The 26215-nt window shown below is 36.0% G+C and overlaps 1 protein-coding gene across 2 annotated transcripts in view; it reads right to left on the reverse strand.

Moving 5' to 3' along the window:
• Positions 1–26215, reverse strand: part of runx3 (RUNX family transcription factor 3) — a 66788-nt gene that overhangs the window by 37368 nt on the left and 3205 nt on the right. Inside the window, exons 2-4 of one of the 2 annotated variants that reach the window (XM_016459691.1) lie at positions 3599–3843; positions 2411–2567; positions 987–1091 (exon numbers count right to left, since the gene is read on the reverse strand). In XM_016459691.1, the coding sequence (XP_016315177.1) occupies positions 987–1091; positions 2411–2567; positions 3599–3843 (507 nt within the window). The remainder of the gene's footprint in view (positions 1–986; positions 1092–2410; positions 2568–3598; positions 3844–26215) is intronic. The other variant, XM_016459690.1, reaches the window with a different exon arrangement.

The raw sequence follows: 26215 nt of genomic DNA on the forward strand, positions 1-26215 counted from the left end.
TGTGTTAATTCAGCGGCTCTAATGCGGTCAGGCACTGCTGACCCCGCTGGTCAGAAAGAGTGCCCACTTTCATTGAACCCTCTGTGTTTGCGGCTCAGAGACGCACCCTCGCTCTCTGCTCCCGAAACAGCTTAATAACACACCACAACTGACATCTGAGGTTGGCAACCACCTAGACCACGAAAGACTGTTCGCTGTTTAATATTAACACACACTGCTGTACAGGTATGTATACACCCAAATAAAGAATACAAGGAGACATCGAAACCAACACTTACTCACAAAAAAACACTGTACTATTTGGGAACACACACACAGTGGCTCTACTCCCCGGTATCATCTGTGAATGACTCATAGGACTATTAAAGCCGTCGGTGCTCCGAAAATAGTTCAAATACTCTTCGCACCATCCAAATACTCCATCCCAACATAGTATAATATCAAAACCATTACGTACATTCACCGATTTAGCAACAGTAGTGTGCAATGATCAACCTCCTAGCTCTAATACAGTAAGAAACACTCCAGGAACCAACAGATTAACTAATCTGTTTTACTTGGCACACAAAGACTGCTCAGCCTGGATTTTACTGCTGTAAATAACACGGTATAAAGCAGACACAAAAGAGAGACTATCTCATCTTGTATCACCTCCTCAAATACGTTCCCTAGCTATCAAACACCGCAAAAGAAATGCTTTTCTACCAGAGTTGTGATTTGCAGTCTAGCATGAAATTATACACAAACGATAAATCAATAAAACAGACAGCGACTCTTTCTGTTGTATTCTATGCTGGTTTCATGCACAAAGAAACACACAGCTCCTGATAAAATACTCTATATAAAACAAACAATTTGAGTTCATGCAGAACAATGTCATGCAAAGAGGTGGATACCAGTGCAAGATAATGTTATCATTGCTGGTGCTGTTGGAAACCTTGGTCAACGCTCTTTTTGATAGTCATTCAGGGATTCTGGGTACTCACGTCTTGGTTCTCGAGGTCCGTCCACGGTGACTTTAATAGCACGGTTGTATGTGGCGACCTGGGGTGGTCCAGTGAACACAGTGATGGTCAAAGAGAAGCTCTTTCCTGAGAAGACACAGGATAAAATGTCAAATTTTCCGACCACACTGTCAACATGTTGAGTCAAAACCGGAAAGTATTTGTGGTTTGAAACAGTCACAAATATTGTGCAGTCAGTATTTTAGCAACATGTTTATGACAAAATAATCTTCACATAATATTTGCATACTTGATATTTTCTAAATTCATTCTAGAAAGTGCCCTATGGGACTATCATTTAAACTCTCAGAAAAAAAGGTACAATACTGTGATGGTTCCCAGTTTGAAAGGTACTAATATGTACACTTTAGATATTAAAATGTATATACTTTTAAAGTAGGCTACTAATATGTACGTTTAAAGCACCAATATATACCTTTAAGGTAATAATATGTACCATTTAGTGGTAAATAAGGTGCAGAAATTTACCTTTTAGCTTTTGTACCTTAGGCTGCCGCTCCACTGACAGCTTTATAGCTTTTTTCTTTTTAGTTTTTTTGGTTGTGATAAATTACTACATTACATAAAGTTGATTATACACCAGAAAAGCCCTCAGGTAAAACAGAAACTCCCTCTGGCTGCATGAAGTAAAGATTCATGCACAATCCCAGTGAGGTGGGTCACATACAGCTGGGAGAAATGAATGAGTTTCCTCTGAAAAGAGACAACACTACTGCTTTGATGCGCTTTCAAATGCGTTTATGATGTGGATTAGTCAGACAATGTGTTCCAGATTGCTCCCAGGACTCTGCTGTGTCTGTGTGCATGTTTGTGTGTGTGTGTGTGTGTGTGATCTATAAATGCAATGAAGCTGCGCTTTGAGGGGGAGAAAGCCGTGGCTTGTATGAGGGCTATGAGGGTGGGGTAATTGACTGCAGAAATGAAAGGTACTTTTAATTCGCACACTGCAGCGCTTTCCACTCATCCGTCTGCAACTATTTAAAGTGTAACATTTACAGGAAAAATGTGAGTGCGAGGAGCGAGGCCAAGAGGAAAAAGACAAGAAGGAAAAGCTTGTGAAAGAATGTGAGCTATGTAAGAGGTAGGGTGTTTTTAGGTGTGTAAACAAGATGTTTTTTAAACCTCAAATCGTTTAAGAAAACAATCTGCTGTGGGGAAATTATTTCTCTGGGACAAGTAATTGAAGCATGCTGTACCCTTTTTTTTCGATCTCCACTGTGCAATATTTTAGCTTAACAATTTATAAATTTAAATTTATATTTGAATTGCATAAAGAAAAAATATATATTTTTTTTGTTTATCATATTGTATAAATATGTTGTTGGATTTCCACCACATGCATGCATCTGACCACAGACAGAAAGACAGATTGATAGATGTGGCACCTCTGCCGCTCCTGCCCACGAAGCGCAGGTCGTTGAATCGCGCCACCTGGTTCTTCATGACGGCAGACGCGTTTCTCAGCTCCGCGGAATAATTCTCATCATTTCCCGCCATCACCGTGACCAGAGTCCCGTCAGGAACATCACCCAGAGCCACCACCTGATAAACACACAGATCAACCCAACAAACCCAATCAACAACACACACAAACCCAACAAACCCCAAACCAAACAAACCTGGGTTGCAACCCTCACAGTAATCATTGCAATATAAACTCGCTTACATGCGTATAATAAATACATTGACGATTACTGTTAATATAATTCTATTTATATGCAAATAAAAAATGTATGATTAGCTCCGCGGATACATCGTTCCCTTAAATATAATCAGTTTGAGCTTTTTTCTTCAATTTTAGCAATTTTATTTTAATTACGTTTGCTGCAAGTGCACGGTTGTGATTGGTATACATGCTAAATGTAAAAATAAACACAATTTAGATATAAATAATAATTCCATATAGCCTAAAGTAATTTTTTCGCAAACAAAACATTATAACTGAATGTCGTTGTCGCGATGATCAATATAATTGCTATTTTCCAATTAAATAATAATAATAATAATAATAATAGGCTGACAATAATAATAATAATAATAATAATAGAAATAAAGGACCGTACAAGGTGTTGTCGAATTGTCAGGATTTTGTTTTTATCCTCTGTTCATATTATCAGTCAAGCAGAAATATGTTACGATGATATCAGAAAAAAAATATATGCAAGTGTTTGAATTATTCAGTGACTTTTAGGTGAGTGGATTTTTTAAAGGACTTTTTGTCTGTAACGTAATTTCCAGAACACGAACTGGTGAGCTTGGCGATTTGACTTTTGACGACCCTAGTCAACCAAACGTCAACTATCTTACTCTATCTGTAAAAACACATTTTGTTAAGCACGTGTTATATGTAAATCTGTGAGAAGTGATAAATAATGACAGTACTTACAGTTTGTTTGTATCATTTGTAATGGATTCTAACGGAAAAGGCTCGCGCAGCCTACCGTTGCTATGGTTATCTCTTCAAGAGAGCGCGACTTCTGTAAACACTAGCTCTGACTGACTTGTGATTTAACTGACAACGCCATGAAATAAGTCATATTAGGCTACATAAATTAATGTTTTATTTACGTTACCTTAAAAGCCACAGGCAGAGTTTTGTTGCACCTCCAGTGTGACGGCAGGACCGAGCAGAGAAAGTTCGGGCTGTCGGAGCGCACCAGCTCTCCGGCGTGATCCGCCAGCACGTCCACCATGGTGCGGCCCTCCAACGGCCGCCCGGCCCGCAGCGGACCCGGTGCGCTCATGCTCGGGCTCTCATTCACTTTAGCGCACGGGAACGAGGCGGAGGGCGGCGTGAACCGTCTGCTCGTGCTTGGGTCTACGGGAATATGCATCACAACCGATTACAAATGAGACCCCGTGAAGAGCTCAGGCAACCAAAGGGGTAAGTACAGAAAGTCCGTGACAGTGAACCCGGAAAAACTCCTCCGTGACAGTTTACTTTGCGTTACAATGCAGAAGCGTTAAAGTGCGCTTGAGTTTCCCATTGACTTCAGCTAAAAACAAGAAACCGCAAGCACACATGCGCGCTTTCACGCACGACGAAAGGAATTTGGAGTGAAAACACAAAACTGATACAAGTACGCTTCTCAAAGCATATGAAACTACTATTCTAAAGCTACTTATTAAACCGCATTTATTCCAGCAGGTATAAATGCTGCTCCTAGATGTCAGTTTTACTTTCAGTCAGAGCGACATTTTCCGTCCTATCAGTCCAGAGCGTCTGAAAATAAAGTCCACACAAATTAATCCCACAGTTTCAGAAGAATTTCTGCAGTAAAGTCCGGTTTAGTTGTCAAATGTTCTGTTTCTAATTGAAGGTTCTCCGGTAGTCACACGTACGTGCACGCAAAAGCTGCGCTCTGCGCTCTGCTGACAAGCGTTATTTACTCATCTCATTATAGCCTGGAGTGCGCTGAGCGCTCCACCAATCAGCGATCAGGGCCGGGTTTAATCGACCAATCCGCGAACAGGGCTAGGTTTGATGCGTCCATCAAACGCGTCGAAGCAAAACAGAAAGCTTCTCTATTATCAGCCATATACTTAATGAGCAATCAATAAATATTTCAGTCCTCTCCTCACATGTTATGGCACATAATGGATTAAGGTTTGGAGTCTGCCAGGTGTAACCTTTAAAAACCACAGACAAAAATGTAAATATCTTTTGTTAAAGTTATTAATATCTGTGTGCCAGTTTATCTTTATATCATTTTTTTGAATGAATAATGTATTGAGCAATCCAGAAACAGTTCATTAACATTATTTGTTAATACAAAAATAGCCCTTAAAAAGAAATGTTAAAAACAGTAGCAATAACAATAATTAAACAACGTTCAAGCTGAAGGCTAATAGCATTTAAACAAGTATTTTCTGCACATGAAAAACTGAAAGCGTTGAGAAATTTCTGATCTATCGCCCATGCATCTTGTGCTAAATTAATTTTCGAATAACTAATGGTTTTGCTACATCATAACAGAACAACAATAATTATGATAATGGATTTTATAAGTCTCATTCATGGTATTTAATTAGAATCTAATGAGTTCTTGTGTGGTTGACACACCCTTAGCTCACACTGTCACCACTAGTAGGCGCATTTGTCGTTTAAAAACCATCGGAAAACGAATTAAAGCACATCAAACTAACACTGAATGGGAGGGGAAAAGACAGAGAGAGGGAGACAGACTGAAAGAAAAGGGAGGAAAACAGAAATAAAGCGATTCTCGCAGTTACAGGTCATTTGAATGAATTCATATTTTCTGTGGATTTCATCTTCTTTTTTTTTATTTTCATGGTTATTATAGCCTATTGATGATACATAAAATGTTCTCACGCCCTAAAACGGACGCTAAGAACACGACAAAGAAGCAAATTAATTAATTGACTGATTAACAAATCCTAAATGCAATGTTTACGGTGAGTGAACGGAGAAAAGCAGATGCATTCTCTCTCTACAAATGCCCTAACTGCTAAAATAATGATTTATTCACAATATTTACATACATTTATACATTATATAAAAATGTGCATTTTTAAATACTGAGTTAAGTTTAATAATTTTACTCTGCAAGACTAAAGCATTTGGGCTAAATGCAGTCAGAAAGAACAGATTGTTTTCTTCAATTCGCAACACAAATCGAATAATTATTATAATCATAATTATTATTATATTAATATTATATTATTAAATGTTTTCTATATAAAATAATATAATTTATTACAATTTAACGTCTCATATTTCTTTAAAGCCAACAGAAATGCCTTTACAACAGTAATTTACATTTTTAACAGTCGATTAATTCGTAACAGTCATTAAATACATTTTATTCTGCTTGTATTCGTTCTTTTATTGGCTCATTCTGTGATGGAAAGAGGGAGTGTATGTTTCAGTGTTATATATGTGCAGTGGGCTTGAGGTTTAACTCGTGTTGGCAGGATTCGTGCCAGAAGTCTGCAGGCTCACATGCTAAAAGATGAGCTCAGTTTGAAACCAGCGTTCGGTTACATGTAGAGAACTTCACATTAAAGCAAACAACAACAAAACAAACACACGTGTGCTTAATAATTAGAATTGACATACAATAAAAGACAACAGCCATGTAAACATAATGATAATAATAATAATCAAACTTATTAATATTATCATTATTTATTAGCTATTATTAGGCTATCCCACGAAATCCTCAAAACGCCAAGAATCCGTCTGTTATTTTTTTTTTCTGTTATCGTAGCATTTTTTTGCTGTTAAACCACTGATGTTTATTTTCACCTCCATGTGAGGAAATAATGTGAATATAGCCTAGGAGGGAAGTCAAAGTCTCACCCACACCAATGGTCTAAGAGTGCAAAAATATGCACATTACCCTACATCTCCAGATCATTAGCCTGTTTCATCAACATCTGCTCGAAAGATCTATTATTGCGAATGTGTCTTCCTCTTTTCACGCCTTCCAACCGCCCGTTGCATCGCGTTGCATTGAGTAACTGTTGTCGAAATAGATGCACATGCTGACATGTGTTGCACACAGCCTAAAGCCTTTAAATAAAGCTGGATATTTTGATTATTCACACATATGCAATAATTGAGTCACACTTTACATTACAGTGTGCCTGTTATACTACTACTACTAGCAAACACGAATCACTTCTAATAAACAATAAGAATGCATTTAAAAGAAGTGCATTGCTGCATCATTTTGTGGCGCGCTTGTTCTTCTTATTGATATAGTAATAGCAACATATAATATATGTTACATACATGTTGTAGCATAATGTGTGCAATATAGTTATATGGGCCTGATATGTGTAGATACATTTCAAACGTCTTCTAAATGTCTAAATGAAAATATAAAGGTATTTTTGGGGCGCAATCTGTCAAAGTTAGTCTCGCGCAGCGCAAATTCTCCTCTGGCGCCACTAGAACAGTTTTCTAAACGTAAGTCATCAAAAAAAAACAAAAAAAAAAACATCCTATATAGCCTACTTATATATATATATATATATATATATATATATATATAAGAATAAACAACATGAATTGTTATCCTGAACACGAACGTGATAAGAAACCTCCCCAAGCACAAGCTGGTCAGGGGTCGTTGTGAATGCATATATCGGTGATATTTCAGCATCTGTTCATTATTAATACTTGACCGCACGCGCTCAGACTGACTCCGTACGCCTGTCATAGTCAGACTCCGCGCGCAGTTTCTACGGTTACAGTCTCGCTGCAACGTGCCCTCCTTAATGAAGCGCGTCCCTCTGATATGTGATCTGAGAGAGGAGCGCAGCTTACAGCCCGCGTCAAATACACATCCAGTAATCACGCGCTGAGAAATGATGTGAGCGGATACAAAGACGCACGAGCCCTCCAAAACAGCCTGAAGTTCAAACATTGAAAAAGATGCCAGAGACAGACTCAGAGAGCACCAACATGCCATCATTCTTTAAGGGTACAATGAGGTTAAATGCCTCGAGGAGTAAAAGACCCTTTTGGTTTGATTATATTTTCTCCCAAAATACTAAATAGCAACAAAACCACAACAGCTATTTCCTAAACTTGTTTGTCACTCTGTATTGCACAAGCATCATGAAGTCATCGCATGCGTCTAAATGTTGATTTTGAGGTAACTTGATCTGTCTAGTACTAAAACATGTGGCAGATTCATGCAGCTAAGGAGAATCCCTGAAAATATCATACATTTTGAGACAAAAAGGAAATATTTTATCTGAACACTGCAGCAAAAGGGAATCCCTTTGTGCATTTACAGAAAGAAAAAAAGCTTAGGTAAGTTGTTCATTTGTGAATGTTCTCTCTTAATGACTTGAAATTGCAAAAAAATGCAATGTATTACAAAAAAACTATACATTTTAAAATGCAGTTAAAAATATTAAAAAGTAAATGGTATGAAAGATTAAATCTTATGATTCAAGTAAAACCCCATATACTTTATTTTAGATAAGTATGATGTAATTAACAATGAAATTCTTCTAAATAGTAAATTTTTAAACATATATTAAATTAATTGTCCTTGCAGAATCTAAAGGCTCCACTTGGGAGGGAGAAAAAAAAAACACTGTGGCAAAAAACACCACCAAAAAGCATTTGGTAGGCACAGGATCGATACAGTATGCCTGAACAGCAACAAATTGCTTTCCATAATTGAGAAGGAAAAGATTTATTGCAAAGGATGTGCAAAGTGGGCTCACACTGACTACTCCAATCACAATGGAGATTAATTTGTAATATACACACTAACACTGCACCTACTGTACTAAAAGAAAAACACTACTCATGTGAAATACTTGAGAGGTTATGAAATGCCAAAAGTGGTTGAATAAACCGACAAAACTGGTTAACCATTTGCTGAAGTGGTTATTTAAAAGTTATTTCAAAAATATCATGCATTTTTTAAAATCACTTTTGCCTCCTATCTATTCAAAATCAATAACTAAAGGATTTTTGCCACAAGTTTCATAAAAAAACTTAAATCACAACATATATTTACCAAATTATTTTGATGCAAATTATGTTGTTCAGTCAAGAAATATATAAAGTATACTATATATATCAATGGTAAAAAAAAAAGGCTTTTCACTCCATTGCCCTCTAAGTAGTGACAAAGATATTAAACAGTTCACATGCCAAGTTAAATTCACTCTTTATCCAATAGCAAGTCAAAAGTAACTTCATACGTCTCTAAGGTTAATGTTGAAAGCATTCGTACACACACACACACATATAAACGCACCCACTTGGATTTCATGCAAAAGCAACACGACAATCTGAAGAATACTGAATCTGAAGAAACCACAGATATGTGCCCAAATGCTCTGCACTGGTAAAACATTACTTCATTAGTCATCACCCCCAAACACACACACAGGCCTCCATACCCGCAGATAAAAATCAAATTGGGGCATAAAATGCTGACATAAGTCTGTGGATTTGCTATCTTCCCCCCTCTGTGGGCGGCAGCACATTTCTTTACGTTTACAAATTACAGAGGGAGCAAGTCTGGAAGCCGCAGAGAGCATTCCTTCCATACAGTGTCTCCTTGAGTTTCAGCTGCGGGTTTGTCTGCCTGAGAAAGCAGCACGGATGACCTGCAGTCAACTCTAAATCTCCCGTTTACATGCTTGAATTTCAAGCCCCACCTCATATCAGGTGTCCCTAATGACATCATCACAGTGTCCTATCTAAAGCGCAATGCATCTTTGTGAAGTCGTTGTGATGTCATCTTTCGTTTTCATTGAATGCATCTAATACTTGAATTAATGTGAAGAAAAATAACATCAATGCACAATGCTCATATTAATAGAATATATATAAACACGCTCTCGGCACTGTTGACTGTAATGAAGCCTAGTTTACCGCCTTTTGTCAAATACAGTGAAGCTTGCGGTGAATGATTCACTCTAAGCTGTAATTTGTTTTATATTTTAAGTAAAGCGTGTCAGATCAAAGCATATTTTGCTGATGGATGAATCTGAATTGTTATTGTACTGAAATATTACAGATGACGCCATTCGCAGCGTATATGGATCTTTTCAAAGAATGTAAAACAAACAATTATTTTGTATTTCTGTCCAGAAGTGTTCCCTCTCTCACAGAGCACAAAATTAAAGCCATATTTGCTCACAAGAACGGTCTAGGATGAATAAACGTTAAAAGTCTCCAAAAAACACATTACTTAATTAAATATCTGATGGGTTCAGATGACAATGTCTGTCTATGACACCAGTCTTCTCAATTTCTCATGCACTATTTAAATGAAGGTACAAACACAATTTCGTGCATTTTTGCATGGCTTGGTAGTTTTAGCAGCACTACATTGTAAAAAACATATATATATATATATATTTGAAGATTTTTTTTATTTTAATATATTTTTAAATAAAACTTAAATAGTCCAAAAAGATTATTGGAGCAAGTTTTACAAGAAAATACCATTTCAGGTTTTTATACTTTAAAATGTCATGCTTGCTGTATTTTGCTGTTGTGTTACTTGCTGTTTCTTTGTAATGAACTATGAAATTTACTATTAACTTCTGAGTGAAAATTGTTCACAAATTATTACAGTGTATCTGTTTTACAATAAGTGTTTATGAACTAAAAATGCTCTGATGCTGTGGAGAAGTTTTATGTGACATAACACTGAAAACGCATGATGTATCGTGTCATCAAAACAGTCTGTTTTTCATGGAGCATGCAGGAAGTGTTTTACAGAGAGAGATCTGAGTTAATGTTTGCGGTAGAAAAAAAGTACAAAGATTTATTACGCTGTTAGGAGTATTGAGACTCCGCAGCAAGAACTGTCTGAGTAAAATGCCTCCCTTGAGAAATAAATCAAATGCTGTTTTATGGAGATATGTGCAATTTCAATGTAATTTCCTCTTTCAGTTGGATTTGGACTAACTTCATGGTGGTATAGTCGTCCTCCTGGCCCCTAGAGGAAGCATGTGCATCAGCTGAAGCTTCTGAAACATCACTGGCGTGAGACAGGAAACATCAGTAGAAAGTAAGTAAGGTCTGATTTGCACACATCACACATGCTACACGGTCTCCCTGGTCTTTTTACTTGCTTAAATGTGCATAACACATCTAAGTCTTCATAGACATCAATTCGGTTGTGAGTTTAATAACATTTTGATTAATCAATTTGAATCTCTTGTTTGCACATGATCTGTAAATACAAAAACACCTGCAAGAACACTCACACCCCCCCATACACAGTGACTCACTACATCACTCTCACTCTGTGACATATGCTGTGATATCGCATCTCTAATCTACAGTAATTGCATGTTTAAGAAAAGTCTTTAGCAGTTAAACTCTATAAAAAGAGAAAAATAAAAATAAACCCCCAGCAAATCCACAAAGAAGTGCAGCACAGCGCTTTATCACATTTAAGATGTGCAGAGGAAGCTTACATAGTTTATACACAGCTGTATAACCCATTTAATTATAAGAGCAAAAGAGAGGGTGGAAAATGTGTAAACATTTACCAACATTATTGAATGTTAGGGGTAAAATTAAAATGAAATAAAAAAGAAGAAGAAAATATCCCTTTAAGAATACACCACACCAGTCACCAGCAGATATTACTGCGAAAAAAAAGAAGACTAGAACACATTTCACTGCCGTAATAAACAGCAGGTTGATTTTTCCCACCAAAATGTGCCTCTTTTAACTCATATTTAAAACATTTGCCATTCCCAACCCAAGAAGTCGCTTTCTCAGACTCTTCCTGTCTGCTTTCAAAAAGTTCTTTCATATGTGGTCAGACAATGTACAGCGTTTCATTAAAATGCTGATGCTGTTGATCAAGCACTTTTTGCCTCTGACTGTGGTTGACCAGCAGCATTCATTTATGAGTTCACAACACATGAGAATCACCATGACTGTCCTACGTTTGTGATGTCATTCACACAGATTCATTGCCATTATCTTACACACACAACCTTATGAAGAGGAATTTGTGTGTGTTTTGAGGGTTTCTTTAAAACCCTGTTATTAACCAGTAATGGGTGATTCTTCAAATAAAAGTATTTCCAATACTTAAAAATATATATAATTTTTTGTTACAAATGTAGTTTTATGATAAAACATTTACAACATATCCTGGAATAAAGATTTCATTATTACCTTAATCATTTTTTTTTTTTTAAGAAAATGTGATGGGCCTTGGACTTGAAAACTATAACCAAGCCTCAACTAATGAACTATAAGGTAATCAGTTACTTTTATAAAATGTAGATATTATAAGATATAATAAGATATTATATATATATATATATATATATATACACACATACACACACATTATAATTTTATAAAACATCATTGGTTCAGTCAGTGTAGCTGGGTTTGCCTGGTTGTGATGCTTAAACAAACAGAGCAATGTTTTGAACATAGTTTCACAGTGTTTACGAATGGCTTATTTTTTGTGAAGTATTTATACTCTCTCCACATTAAGCTTAGATAAAGAATATAATATTTAAGATATTACACACACCACCTTTAAAACTAAAGAGATCTTTAAAAGAATCTTAGGGGACAGAAAAAATAAATTAGCAGAAAAAAATCTCCCATATTTCTAAATAAAACACTCTCGTGGAGATAATTCTGCTGGCGCACAGTTCTATTATGTGGCTCTATTTTTACAGTCGAACCGCAGTAATCCACCACCACCGCTGGGAAGTCTGACCCTCTAGGAAAACTTCAAAGCCCCTGGAAAAGACCCCCGAGCACAGCATAGAGATGTATTTTCAGACTTGTTGGAACCAATTTGACGGAGTAAGTGAGAGATGAGTTTCAGTGGGCACATGGCGGTCCCACCCTGACAACAGATGGACATACGAATGTCTTAATGAGGGAGACAGAGAGAAAGGGATCCAGGGGTGACCTTGTGGTGGGGGCTAAATTTACACTCACCCCACTGGCTCCCAAAATAAGCCACGTCCCGCTTTCATAAATGCCCCTTGCCACAGCCACCAAAACTCAGGGCTTTCCCAAAACAAGAGCTCGTGTGCCGGCAGCGTTAGGAAGTGTGTCTGCCTGCCAGCAACCGCTAGGGCCGTCCACCAGCGTCTGCTTACCACATTTTACCCAGAATACAATGCCCCTTTGTGTTTGCATGCGGTGGGACCTTTCTCAGCTGGAACACACAGACAGAGAGAGAAAGACAGAGAAAAGGGGGGAAATGGACTAAAAAGACAGATAAAACAAACGATAGAACGAATGATTGGTAGATAGACAGACAGATGGATAGATAGATAGATGGATGGACGAACGAACGAACGGATGGACGGGTAGATGGATGGACAGACAGACAGACAGACAGATAGATAGATAGATAGATAGATAGATAGATAGATCATTAGAACAACTGATAGAATGATAGATAGATAGATATTGTTGGATTTTAAAAAGGCACTTAAAACCGAGAGAGGAAAACAAAAGCTGTGTAAAAAAGAAAAATGAAAGCATGATAAAGTGGTAGAAGAGAAAGAGGAGAAATGGTGTGAGATATAGTGGGCCTTTGATGTGGTCTCATGTGGAATGCTGTCATTCATTCCCGCCTGCAACAAAAGCCACATGTTAATCTTTTATTTTGTTCAGACGAAGCGCTCCATCTCGCGAGTGTCTGAGAGGGAGGAGATATGCTGTATATGAAAGGAATGAGGGAATTAAAAATGTAGGTCGACATTAAACAGAGCAATTAATCAAAACAGCACGCTTGTCAGGGCATGTGCTCATGAGCACATGCAGTGAACACGTATGATTATGTTGATGCAGATTTTCTGACTGCAACGCACTAAGCTCTGTGGTGCATAATATGGTGCATAATACACCAAGGTCATGGGTTCAATTCCCAGGGAATGCATGAACTGATGAAATGTATACCTTCAAAAGTAATCTAAGTCACTTTGGCTACAAGCATCTATTAAGCGCATAAAAATGTATACGATTATATAATTTGTAATATGCTGCAAACTTTGAAAGTCTCTAAATTGCAAATCAGGCCTTGAACAAAATTTCTGTCTGTATGGTATTTGACTTACTCTGAAAGTACTTTCTTTTAAGGCTGATGTCACTAAGCTCTCTTCTGGTGTGTTTGTAAACTCAGTCACAGTGCTGGAAGGTGTTATTCTGTGCTGTTATTTGAGCTAATCAATCCAAGAGCATGTAAAGTCTTTGCCATTGCGTTGATTAAAGACAAAGCTCTAAAACGAGCTCGTTAACAGACTCGCTGCATGTCACACATAATGGGCTCGCCAAGTTTGACTTTCTATCAGTGGCCCGTAAATGAGAGATAAGAGTGTTTCCACACTGCTGAGCTCATTTATGCTGGCAAACATGTTGTTTCCTAAGGAATAAATGTAAAAGTAATGAACCTTTAAAACATTACAACATTACTAATCATTCAAAGTACCAACTCATAAATCATACTGAATTAAAAATTACTTGCCAGCTGGTCTGCGACCATCAGGAAACACAACATAATAAATAAGGTAAAGATAAAGAGTGATTCAAATGAAACACAAATACTAAATGTGTACTAAAGAAAACATCTGTTGTGAATAAATATTCCAATATATGACAATATGAAAAATAGCTAGTAAAATAATAATAATAAGGAAATAATTCACAAAATTCAATTTATTAAACAATATTTATACAATAAATATAATATGGTATTTATAAAAATATAAAATGTATAAAAATAAATCATATATTATAATACAAATTTAATAATATTTATAACATTATTATAATATAAATCTAATATATATATATATTTCAGATCAATTTTCTCAGTTCATGTGAAATAATGCAGTTAAACCCTGCATAAAGTGGATTGTTCCTGTAAAATCTTGACTTTAAAGTCACTTCCTAAATTTGGTTTTCACACTTTCAGAGAGACAACAGTTAAATGAAGCATGGAATGTCCAACAGGAAGTGACAGTGTGAATATTTGTCATTTTCTAGATGGAGGGAAATCGCCAAGTCATCACTTTGACATAGTGAGTCAGCAGCATGATGTCTGTCATCTGTCTGCAAAAATGAAAGAAAGTGTGAGATATTTTGCAACTTGTACAGTATGTATGTGTGTCTGCATGGGAATGTCGTGAGAGTGATCCAGACAGCCTGACCAGAGTCCAGACACAGAAGGGCAGAGGAATGGGAAGAGAGAAAGCATGAGTGTGTGTGTGTGTCTGTGAGAGGGGGAATCCCTGTCTGTTTGTCTGGGGCTTTTCCTTAGAAAAGGAACTGCTGCAACTCCGTAAACACACAAACACGTTCGTTGTTTCACCTCTGTTCAAGCACACGTGTACAATTGATGATTACATTTTGCCAGACATTCTCAAATTAAAACTAAATCTAGTTCTCTAGTGAAACTAAAATTACTAACTCATCAGATGAATGAAAAGGCCACCTTCCCGAATTCCCTATAGTCTATGAACTGTTCAAAGATACTAGATTACTATAGTTTAAAGGCTGCCCGTCTAAAGTAAACACTTTGTGCACAGTAGCTTGATAAAATTGGATGTTTTTGCTTGTGTCTATTTAGATTACAACTTCAAAGTCAACATGAAATCAAAACAGCCTACAGTGAAATCAACATCTTTAAAATAAAATAAAGTCCTACATTTTCTTGATTAATATCCACTTTCATTGTAAGAAAAAGAGCAGCTTGGACATTCTGCCTAACATCTACTTTTTGTGTTTCATGGAGGAAGAAAATAACAAATTTGGCTATTCAGATTAATCCTTTTTTAAAATCTAATCTTCTATGTGGCATTGATTTTAATTGGAGTGAACCACAAATGCATTGAAATAAGCATCTGAAGTAATTCTTTACTTCAAGAACTCTGAGCTGTTTCCTTTCACAAAGACCAACCTGAAAATCTCCCATCACCCAACACAAGTCAATAAACCGCTTGTAAACAACTTCAGCTTTTTCTGGGAAGGGCTCTTTGGATTTAGCGAGCGAAAAAAACAAAAACAAAAAACAAAAAGGCAACAGAGAGAATCAAAAACTCATAACCTCAGGACGACCATCATCTTATATCCTATCATTATCCTCATATTTTCAACACCATAATTAACTTGTTTTATTGCACTCTGGCAAATAAGGGAGAGAGGAAGGGAGAGGTTTTGAAGATGATTAAGGATTTTTGTCTGTGTGTGAGAGTTCTCATGGTAGAAGAGTCTCCATCGCGTATCAGTCTCGCACACTTTCAGACGGATAATTGAGACACTGATGACGCATCGGTCTTAACCGAGGATTTAACCTTAGGTTTTAATGACAAATAAAACGATTGTGTGCAGACGCTTCAGGGCACAGTTTTAAAGAGGCAATGCAATCTATGCAAATTCTAATTTTCCATGTAATCCATTTATTCTTGACCAAACTTCGAAATTAGTTTCTTAAACCCCTCAGACTCTTAAACCCGGATATTTAAACTGCAAAAATGTCTCATAGCAATGCTATATTTCATAAAATTATATACAGTTTTATATTTTAACCCATAATTACTGCTGAATTGCTTTTAAGATGTTTTGCAGTTTTGCGACGGTGGGTCTCTGAGGGTTAAAGTCCTAATGTAGAAATGTTCAAGTTACACTGTGAAAACACTGTGTGAACTGGAGCTAAAAATGCGGCACTAATGTTCTTAGTGGTTTTGCATCTTGGTGGGGCTGTAGCAATAACAGTTATAGGGTGTGTTTGGGAGGATCTGTGTGTGTTTGCTTGAAACGCCAAAATGTTTGTTAGTTTCTCTGCACTTCCATTCAGGTGTTGGGTGAGGTCTGAAAGTGATACTATTGGAAAACTAGCTTATCAGTGTTTAAGAGCAGGTGTCGAGCTGTGTGGTGAAAATACATGATTATTTCTGTTAATTTTCAAAGAAACAACAGCAAGAGCCAGGGATGACTAAACACTACAGTAAGACACAAATTAAACTACATAAGTTCAGAATTATGTTTTAATGACATATTGAAAAAGCAGCAGACATATAAAATCAAACTGACCAGATCCTCCTCTGTCCGTCTGATAAAATATATGTGGTCTGTGGCTCTGAACGACTCAATCTGCTTCAAATTTTACATTGCATGTTCTTATTACAGTCAAAATTATTATAATAGTCCAATCTTTAAACACATTAAAGCAGGACTGTATTAATATTCCTCAAATATTCTGGTTTGGGTTTGTTCGAAACCTCTAATAATTAACGATTGCTATTAATTCAGGCTCCATTCAAATTTTGCAGTCTTTTTTTATTAGTTTAAAAATCTCCCAATCTCCCAATTGGTCTACTTTCTTACAACTTGAATCTATTTTGAAGGTTTGAAAATCTCCAGTTCTTGTCTCTTGAATTATGATATTGCATCTTTCTTGCATATATTTAAAGTCAAAGGGCCCTATTTTAACGATCTAAGTGCATGGTCTAAAGCACATGGCGCAGGTGCACTCAGGGTATGTCCGAATCCACTTTTGCTAGTTTAACGACGGGAAAATGGTCGGCGCGCCTGGGCGCATGGTCTAAACGGGTTGCCCCTATTCTCTTAATGAGTAATGGGTGTTTTTTGGGCGTAACGTGCAAGAAACCAATCAGAGTCTCATCTCCCATCCCCTTTAAAAGCCAGTTGCGCTCGCGCCATGGTGGGTTCGCTATTTACATGGCGGAATGTAATTTTTCATTGAAAAAAATATTTGTGTGCTGCTGCGCGTCCCTGTGTGTGTAATACGCAAAGTGTTCGCGCACTGTGCACTCGCCTATAGGTGCATATTACTAACGCGCTCTTTAAATAACAAAGAAAAAATATTGCGCCAGACTTTAGACTAGGTTTGAGTTGATCTATGGATTTTCAGTTCCTCAAAATAGCATGCGCCAACAATGCGCCTGAACACACCTCTTTTTTAGACCAGCACGCCCATGGGCGCACAAATGGCCGCAAACGCATTTGCTATTTAAACAATGTGGCGCAGGACGGGAAAATGAGAACTGCGTCGGGCTGAAACTAGCAAAAACACTTGCGCTACGCCTTGCGCCGCATTGCGTCGGGTGTATGATAGGGCCCCTAGTGTGGCTTGCACCACTAGTGGCACCAAATAGAATTACAAAAAATTATAATAAATAACAATTCAAACATTTTTCAATCATCCCATCTTCTATTAAACAGATAGTCTTGCCCAAAAACACAGCACTGGTTACCAGTCAAACGTTTAAACACACTTTTCTCAGTTGTTACTCGTAATCTTAAGGCTTCTGCTTAATTGCATGACATTTGATTTATGGACAAAATTATTTCTAGTTCTACTCCTTTAATACCATTTTAAAATAATCCCAGGATGCATCTTTTGAAGTTGTTTGGGAGAACATCCAGTTAAAGCACAGCTGGAATCTAGAGACAAAGAAGAGTTTTTATTTATATCATGTTTTGATCACTACATCCTTCCCATACTACCATTTGTGTCATTTCATAGTGTTGAAAACTACTATTAATTTAAAATGTGGAAAACAATCGCTACACAGAATGAGTAGGTGTGTCCAGACTTTTGACTGGATGTGCAGATGCTCCATTTGTGAAAATCTGTCATAATGCCTGTCAATTGTTGACGGTCTCACTAAAAGTAGGGTGTAAACCTTTCAGTTTCTCTCACTCCACGATGTTTTGACTTTAAAACATAACATAAATAACTGTACAGTATGTCACACCTCTCCTAAACAAGTTCACTCGGCACACAGATCTTTTCACCGTGTATTTTTACATGTAGATCTGCTACAGACCGATGGTCATCTGCTATTCTGGGATGCAACACTTATAATTCAGCACAAGTGCATGTCATATACTACACTTTTAAAAGTTTGGGGTCAGTAAGGTTTTTTGTTTAAAGAAATTAATATTTTTTTATTCAGCCAGGATTCATTAAATTGATCAAAAGTGACAGTAAAGACATTTATAATGCTACAAAATAACTTCCTATTCAGCAAAGAATCCTGAGGGGGAAAAAACATTCAAATTCAAATTCAGTAGAAATGTTTCTTAAGCAGGAAATCAGCATATTAGAATGATTTCTGAAGGATCATGTGACACTGAAGACTGGAGTAATGATGCTGAAAATTCAGCTTTGAATCACCGGAATAAATTAATTGATAAAATGTATTAAAATAGAAAACAGTTATTTTAAATTGTAATACCATTTCACAAAATTACAGTTTTTACTGTATTTTTGATCAAACAAATGCAGCCTTGGTGAGCATAATAGTTTTTTTTCTTAAATCGTACTGAAACCAAACTTTTGAATGATAGTGTACGTGTTTTTGCAAGCAAAATTCTGAATTATCTATATAACATTTACATTTATTTAGTTTTCATAGACTTCTGCCTGAAACTTACAAATGAATGAAAATCACAAACATACGCAATTAATCATAAGGAGAGACAATGAGCAGTACTGCAATAAAAAGTTACCAGTGGTGGAGAGAAAAGTTTCATAAGCATGAAACGAAGTGTACCATGGGACTGCAATCTCTCCTAATGGTCCATTACTCACTGGAACATGTGAGCTATAGAGATGTTAGATGCATTTATTTTAACATGCTCAGAGAATCAAACAGAAACTATTTTATGAGCATTTCCACTGAGCTTTCCAGTGCTGTGGATATTCTGAAAGTGTTCATCCTGCCTTCATGACGTCTGTTCCACTGCAGCGAGGGTCTCTCAAAAATAGCTCGTCTAGACATTCTAAATGACATTGACATCCCTCTACCTCCTCATATCATGACAGGTCGTTATGGAAGGACCACCGAACACCTCTTGTTCTTTAGACTCACTGTGTGTTGTGGTAATGTGTTTCGCATACACCCAGGAATGCTGCTGTCACACACAATCACACGCCCAAGCGCTGAAAACACACACTAACTCTGGGTGAACCCAGTACACAGCTGCCACTGAATGGAGCAAACATACATGAAAAACACTTTTGATGCACACGCAATGACCTTTTCAAGACCTAGTACTCTGGTTTACAAAAGAAACAGACTGGCTCTGTTCCAAAAGGCTCGAAACATACTAATATTTTGAATGGAAAATCTTCTAACTACACACACTTGGTTTTGTACATCATTGCAGTCTGAAATATGTCAGAGTGTAATTTATAAATCAACTTTAGTATGCAATCAGTGTTAATGTCGTTAACAAAAACTATGAAGAAAATACCCATTGACAACCTTTTTTCCTTTACTAAGAGGCAAGACAAAGACGAGATGATATCTACATCATTAAACACTAACTGTGACTGTATCAACATGCACTATTGTTGATTTAAAAAAATGCGAGACTAAAAAACAAAAACTCTTTATATCCAAAATCACTCTATTTTCTTCAACAAAAAAATAGGAGAAAAAAATATAGACCTTCATGAGTTTTCAGGCCTGGGGTTGCCAGATGTCAAGAGTTCAAATCCCCCTATCAGACCTCTTAAAATTACACATTTTCTGCCCAGTGTTTTACTTTATCTTTGTAACTTGGCAACCATTCACACACGCTCTCTCTTACACTGCGGAAAAAAAGCTGATGAGCTGAAAATATTGACAAACATGTAAGTTGGAGTTCAGCGATCTCCATTGAAATATTCTGCTCAAATTAAGGTGTAATACGGTCAGTCTGTGTTCCTTCAGATGGCCGTTTGTGCTGTTTGCTGCGACTAAATCTGCCAAACCTTCTCAGTGAGGAACTGCAATAAATTCAAACATGGATGTGGTTGCTGAATAAGTGCGCTTATGCAACCTTTGTGCCACAAGTCTTTTTTTGTTTTATTAGAAAAACATGATTGTAATTTGGAATTATTGGAAATAATACAACGAAGTTCACTGTGTTAACTTTTGAGAAAAGCTTCTGAGTTTTACCAGTTTTCATAGAGTTGACATGTTAATTTATATGATCATTTAATAAATCAGGAAACTGTATGAGGTAAAATAATCCATGTGTATCAGTTGACATTCTCTTTATTTGTGCTTATAGGTCAAAGTGCAATAATTCTGAGGAAATTTCTCAAATGACAACAATCACAATCAGTAATCAATAATATAAAAATAATTGGGATTATCAGTTTTTTAAGTTTTCATTGATTAAAACTAGGCTAAAATTCCCAGCCTTTTAGTCAACTAAATCTGATCACAATGTTGCTGCAATGTCAATATAGCAAATTGTCTACTACTTTCATGGCGGAAGAATAGTTGAACATAATCGTGCAAAGGTCCAAATGGCCCAATTCAGAGTAGCATACTACCATACTACTCATACTATTTCTGCCATAACTTTAGAAAGAAGTAGTTTGCTAGTATGCTATTCCGAATACAATCTCAGTTTATACAGTAGCTCGGTACCTGAATACCAACACGCTAGGTTTAATGACACACAGAAAAGCACACATTAAAGGATAGTTGAAAATAAATGAACATTTTATCATAATTTACTCAGCCTTATGCATTTCTTTTCTATATACTTCAATCATTCATTTAAAACCGTTTAATTTTATACAAAATTGAAATATTTCGACCTATATGGCTATGCACTGTGTATTTTTAAAATGATTGGACTTCAATTTGCTCACACCAAGCTCAACTGAAAGAGTCAAATCTCATCTACACTTTATTTTGCAAGAGTTGCACCATTTACAGTATATGATCAAATCAGTCAGTTATGAGGTTCAAATTTAGATAGGATGCTGTCTATATAGACATTAGAACAGAGCCTTTATTTCATTTCTAAATGAATGTAACTTCAAATTTAAAATCTTCTATCAAGCAAAACTGCTAATTATCTTAACTGAACCACCCTTAGGTTGTGGTTCACGTGTTTTTTTTTTTTTTGCTGAGAAATCTTTACTGATTTTTATAAAGTAAAAAAGAATACATTTTGTATCATTATAATACTACAATATATGTAGCCCTGGACCACAAAACCAATCTTAAGTGTCAATTTTTCAAAATTGAGATTTATACATCATCTGAAGGCTGAATAAATAAGCGTTCCATTGATGTATGTTTTGTTAGGATAGGGCCATATTTGGCTGAGATACAACTATTTGAATATTTGGAATCTGAGGGTGCAAAAAAATCAAAAAAAAAAAAAAAAACTCTGTTTGCAACCTAAATAACAGTCCCTCAAGAAAGATAGAGCAACTACACAAGAAAATCTCTCACTCATCACAGCCATTCAAATGTCCTGACACGAGCTCTGATCGCTAGTTTCAGGACCAGTGACAAGAAATCCCTGCAAAACACTCCCCTTATACTCAGGACATTTCCCTAATCAATTCCAGTCCCACAACAGAGCCTGCGCTTTATAAATATGAATTGTTCTGAGCTAAATTAGACACAGAAGCCAGACCCTCCGCTGAGACCCTCATGCAGTTTTCATTATGTTCTTCCCTGTCCAATATCCAGACCCCCAATATCTGGTTACAGATTTCAGTTCTTGCCTTGGATGCTGATATTTTCGGGGGCCGAGGGTAATGGGCAGGAGCCGAAAGCCTTCGAATGTGCTCCATCGCAGTGATATATCAATTTATAGGAGCACGAACCATGTGTTTATGAAATTAATAAACTCTGTGCAGTCGTCTGAAGTTTTGCACGACCTGCATGCTGCATTGGTAAATCTGCGGGCTAAGCACTCAGTGTCCTTAAGTTCTGCCATGAATGCTTTAGATGTTTTCTGTAGCTCCAAATGATGGAGTTTAGCTTTGCTCTTCGTGTTATGTGAGGTTACGTTGGTAGAATTCAACCGGAAGACTCAGGCAGGATTCCACAGTGGCTCCTCTATGCATGTCTACGTATGTGCATGCATGCAGATGTATGCTTGTGTACGCATGTTTGCACGCTGTACAAAATGGGTTGTTTGTGGAAACCTGAAGGTAACAGTTTGCATGGCTTTTTCTGAGTTGAATTCAATTACTTTAGGTTAACCAACCTAAAAATGGAAATTCTGTCATAATTTACTCACCTGCATGTTGTTCCAGACCTGAATGACTTTTGATATATTTCGGGCTGAAACGTGACATTGATTGTAGTTTCTTTTCCACAGATAAAACAGAAAGTCATGCTGGTTTGCAATGACATGAGAGTGAGTAAATGATGGCAGAATCTTTATTTTTGAGTGCACTGTCCCTTTAATTAGTTTAACTAAAAGTCTCGACTAAAATGTAAACTTTAAATCGGCCATCAAAAAATTACTATTTAGATTAAATCCAAGAAGATGGCATAAGTTGTATCAATGGTTTCTAAACGAACTGTGTGATTTCTAAATATAACTTTTGACTTGTAATATTGTTCAATATTATATCCACCTCTTATATATATAAATACTTTCCGTACCCACTATATATATATATATATATATATATATATAAGAGAAATATGCATGCAGGGTAGACGTCAGTTGGTGTTTATACCATAAGAGTTTCTTTGGCTATTTTCATGATGAGTAACATGTTGCATAAAATAGCCATTTTAAAAACATTTAAATTGCTTTAGATAAAAATTCTGAAAAGGATTTAGGGTTGTCTCCATTAAAAATTCCTTCAAGAGTGTTTGCGGAGTAATATGGTTTCCTAAGAGAACTTAAGCATGTTGGGTAGAGTTAACTATTGACAACATGATATGAACACACACTGAGAGGAACAAGCTCATTCTGGCATCACAAGACAACAAGTTGCTAAATGTGACAACAAAATCAACAAAAACAGTGTAAACAACTGGCAACATATATATGTTTGACTGACAACAGTCAAACATATGCACCAATATTAATTATTAATGCCCCAGTGCATGTTGATAAGACAGTGAATAGACCTCAACCAAAGATTTTTTCGTTTTTTTGTTGTTGTTTTTTTCAGGCCATTTGAACTCAAATACTGCATGAGTCCAGTTATGTTTGTTGGTGTGAACAATAGAAACAAAGAAAAAACAAAACAGAGTATATAGAAATAAACTGCATTGAGATGCATTACTGGTGTTCCTGAAAATAGCAAATATGCAAATGGAAATAATCAAGTAAAAGAACATATTTACTAGATCTGTAAATCATTTTTACATTGCATGTTTAAAATTTAGGCCAATTTAATGTGAGCAGACCTGTACTCTTATGTGTGGTTGTGTGTTCGTGTATGTTTCCATTTATGCATGTAAATGGCTAGATACGTTATTATACATTTCTATATTGAGTGTGTGTGTGTGTGTTTTAGACTGCTGTTTCAGTGCAACAGGTGTGACCTCATTGTGGTTGCTGGTGAGCAGCAGAAGCAAACAGAGTCTGCATCAGGCCTTGTTCCATCAATTTTCTTTCTCACACTCACTCTTTCTCTTCTATGTGAACCATTTTACGAGACTCTTTCCATATCGTACATCATTGTACATACAGTATGCGCTTAAAACATTTTTTTTTAAATAATTTTTTCTTGTGTTTTCCAGTGAAATATCTAAACATACTTAAAAATGAATAATTTTATTTAATAATATGTACTTAATGTGCATAATGAATGTACTTAAATTACGTTTATTATTCTTTCTCCACAAGCAAATGTTCTCGTTTTATTCATAAACCTCAGTAAACTGTATTAGATTTATGTTTAAATCAAGGACAAACCTTCCAATGGGATAAGAAAAAGAAGGTTAATTACCTGGATAATTGTCTAAATATTTTATGCATTTTTTCTTTTCAAGTAAATATATCCAGTTTTAATGATGGTTATCTATTATTACTGGATAACAAGACAATACAGAAATACTGATTATTAAAACTATAATTTTATTTATTTATTTATTTTTTTTTGTTGTGTGCTGAAGATGTGTCATGACTGTCTTTGTTCATTTACCTTTAAATTTGAATTTGGAATTTAGAATAACTTTTCTGAATTTAATATATTTGAGAATAAATGTCCTGATTTAGATCTTAGATCAGTATAATAGAGCAAATATACTGCATAAATATACATATATATCACACATAGTTTAAATTTATTCAGATCACTATATTTATTAGACATGATCATTATATTTATTAGATATGCTGTTAATTCTTATGAAAAGAAATGGAGCAAATGCACCAAAATGGAGTATGATTTTACACAACAAATTGTGAATGGCTTTTTTTTGTTTTGCACACAATAAAGGATATCTGAAAAACTCAGATTGGAGAACTTAATGGCTTTCTGCTTTTAAATGATTCACTTTTGGTTTCATGGCCGAGCAATTGAAAAAGGATTTTGCATATTCACAAATGATTTCCAATGGTAATTAGAGATGCGTTTTGGTATCTGAGAATACCAGAGTCAGTATCTGACTCTAAAAAACAGTAGGAACAGAATTCATGGTCCCACTTTATATTAAGTGACCCTAATACCTGTGTACTTACATAGTAACTAGATGTATACATAGTGTGTAACCACAGTGTAAGTACACATTGGTACATAGTATCTACAGCTGTAATGTTTGTGTAACTACACATATGTAACAACCCACTGAATGGTATGTGTAAATACAAATGTGTAACAGGACATTGGTAACAACACTTTTTGGTAATGAAAGTACAAATGTGTAAGAGGACTAACAGCACTTTTTGGTAAAGAAAGTGTTACACTTTTTATGTGACCCTGGACCACAAAACCAGTCTTAAGTCGCTGGGGTATATTTGTAGCAATAGCCAAAAATACATTGTACGGGTCAAAATTATTGATTTTATGCCAAATTATTGATTTTATGCCAAAAATCATTAGGATATTAAGTAAAGATCATGTTCCATGAAGATATTTTGTCAATTTCCTACTGTAAATATATTAAAACTTAATTTTTGATTGGTAATATGCATTGCTAAGAACTTCATTTGGACAACTTTAAAGGCGATTTTCTCAATATTTGGATTTTTTTGCACCCTCAGATTCCAGATTTTCAAATAGTTGTTTCTCGGCCAAATATTGTCCTATACTAACAAACCATACATCAATGGAAAACTTATTTATTCAGCTTTCAGATGATGTATAAATCTCAATTTCAAAAATATACCCTAATGACTGGTTTTGTGGTCCAAGGTCACATATTAAGTAAACAATTCCTATGGATTTACCATGTAATTACTCTGATGTTACACAGCAGCGGCCAGTAAGTTAGGCTTTACATATAAATTGTGGTTGGTGTCCAGAATGTTACACTTTATATTAAGTGGACAGTTCCTGAAGAGTTACCATGTAAGTCCACTGGTATTACAGTGGTGCACCAACTCCACCAACTTGAGATCCAACTCCTCCCACTTTACATATCCCTAAACCTACCCATCTCCACCCCATGGATCAAATTGTTCCAATTACTCTTATACATATTGCTGTTACAAAATGTAGTTATATATGTACTTTTACACATTTGTACTTACACAAACCATTCGGAGGGTTGTAAAAAAATAAATCATCATATTCCGTCCTCAAAATACAATTCAGTTCTGAAACTACATTATTTTCCTTCTATTATCACAAATTTCTATTACTTCTCAACCTCTTCCCTCCTGTCACCTGGCTCTATTTTGATATGTAAAACTCCAGTCCCACACCTATTGGATGACCAATAATTTTCTCCTATTAAATTCAGATAAGACAGAGATATTACTTATTGGACCAAAAGACAGT

Source organism: Sinocyclocheilus anshuiensis, unplaced genomic scaffold (assembly GCF_001515605.1).
Source record: "Sinocyclocheilus anshuiensis isolate Anshui unplaced genomic scaffold, SAMN03320099.WGS_v1.1 scaffold2229, whole genome shotgun sequence".
NCBI lineage: Eukaryota > Metazoa > Chordata > Actinopteri > Cypriniformes > Cyprinidae > Sinocyclocheilus > Sinocyclocheilus anshuiensis.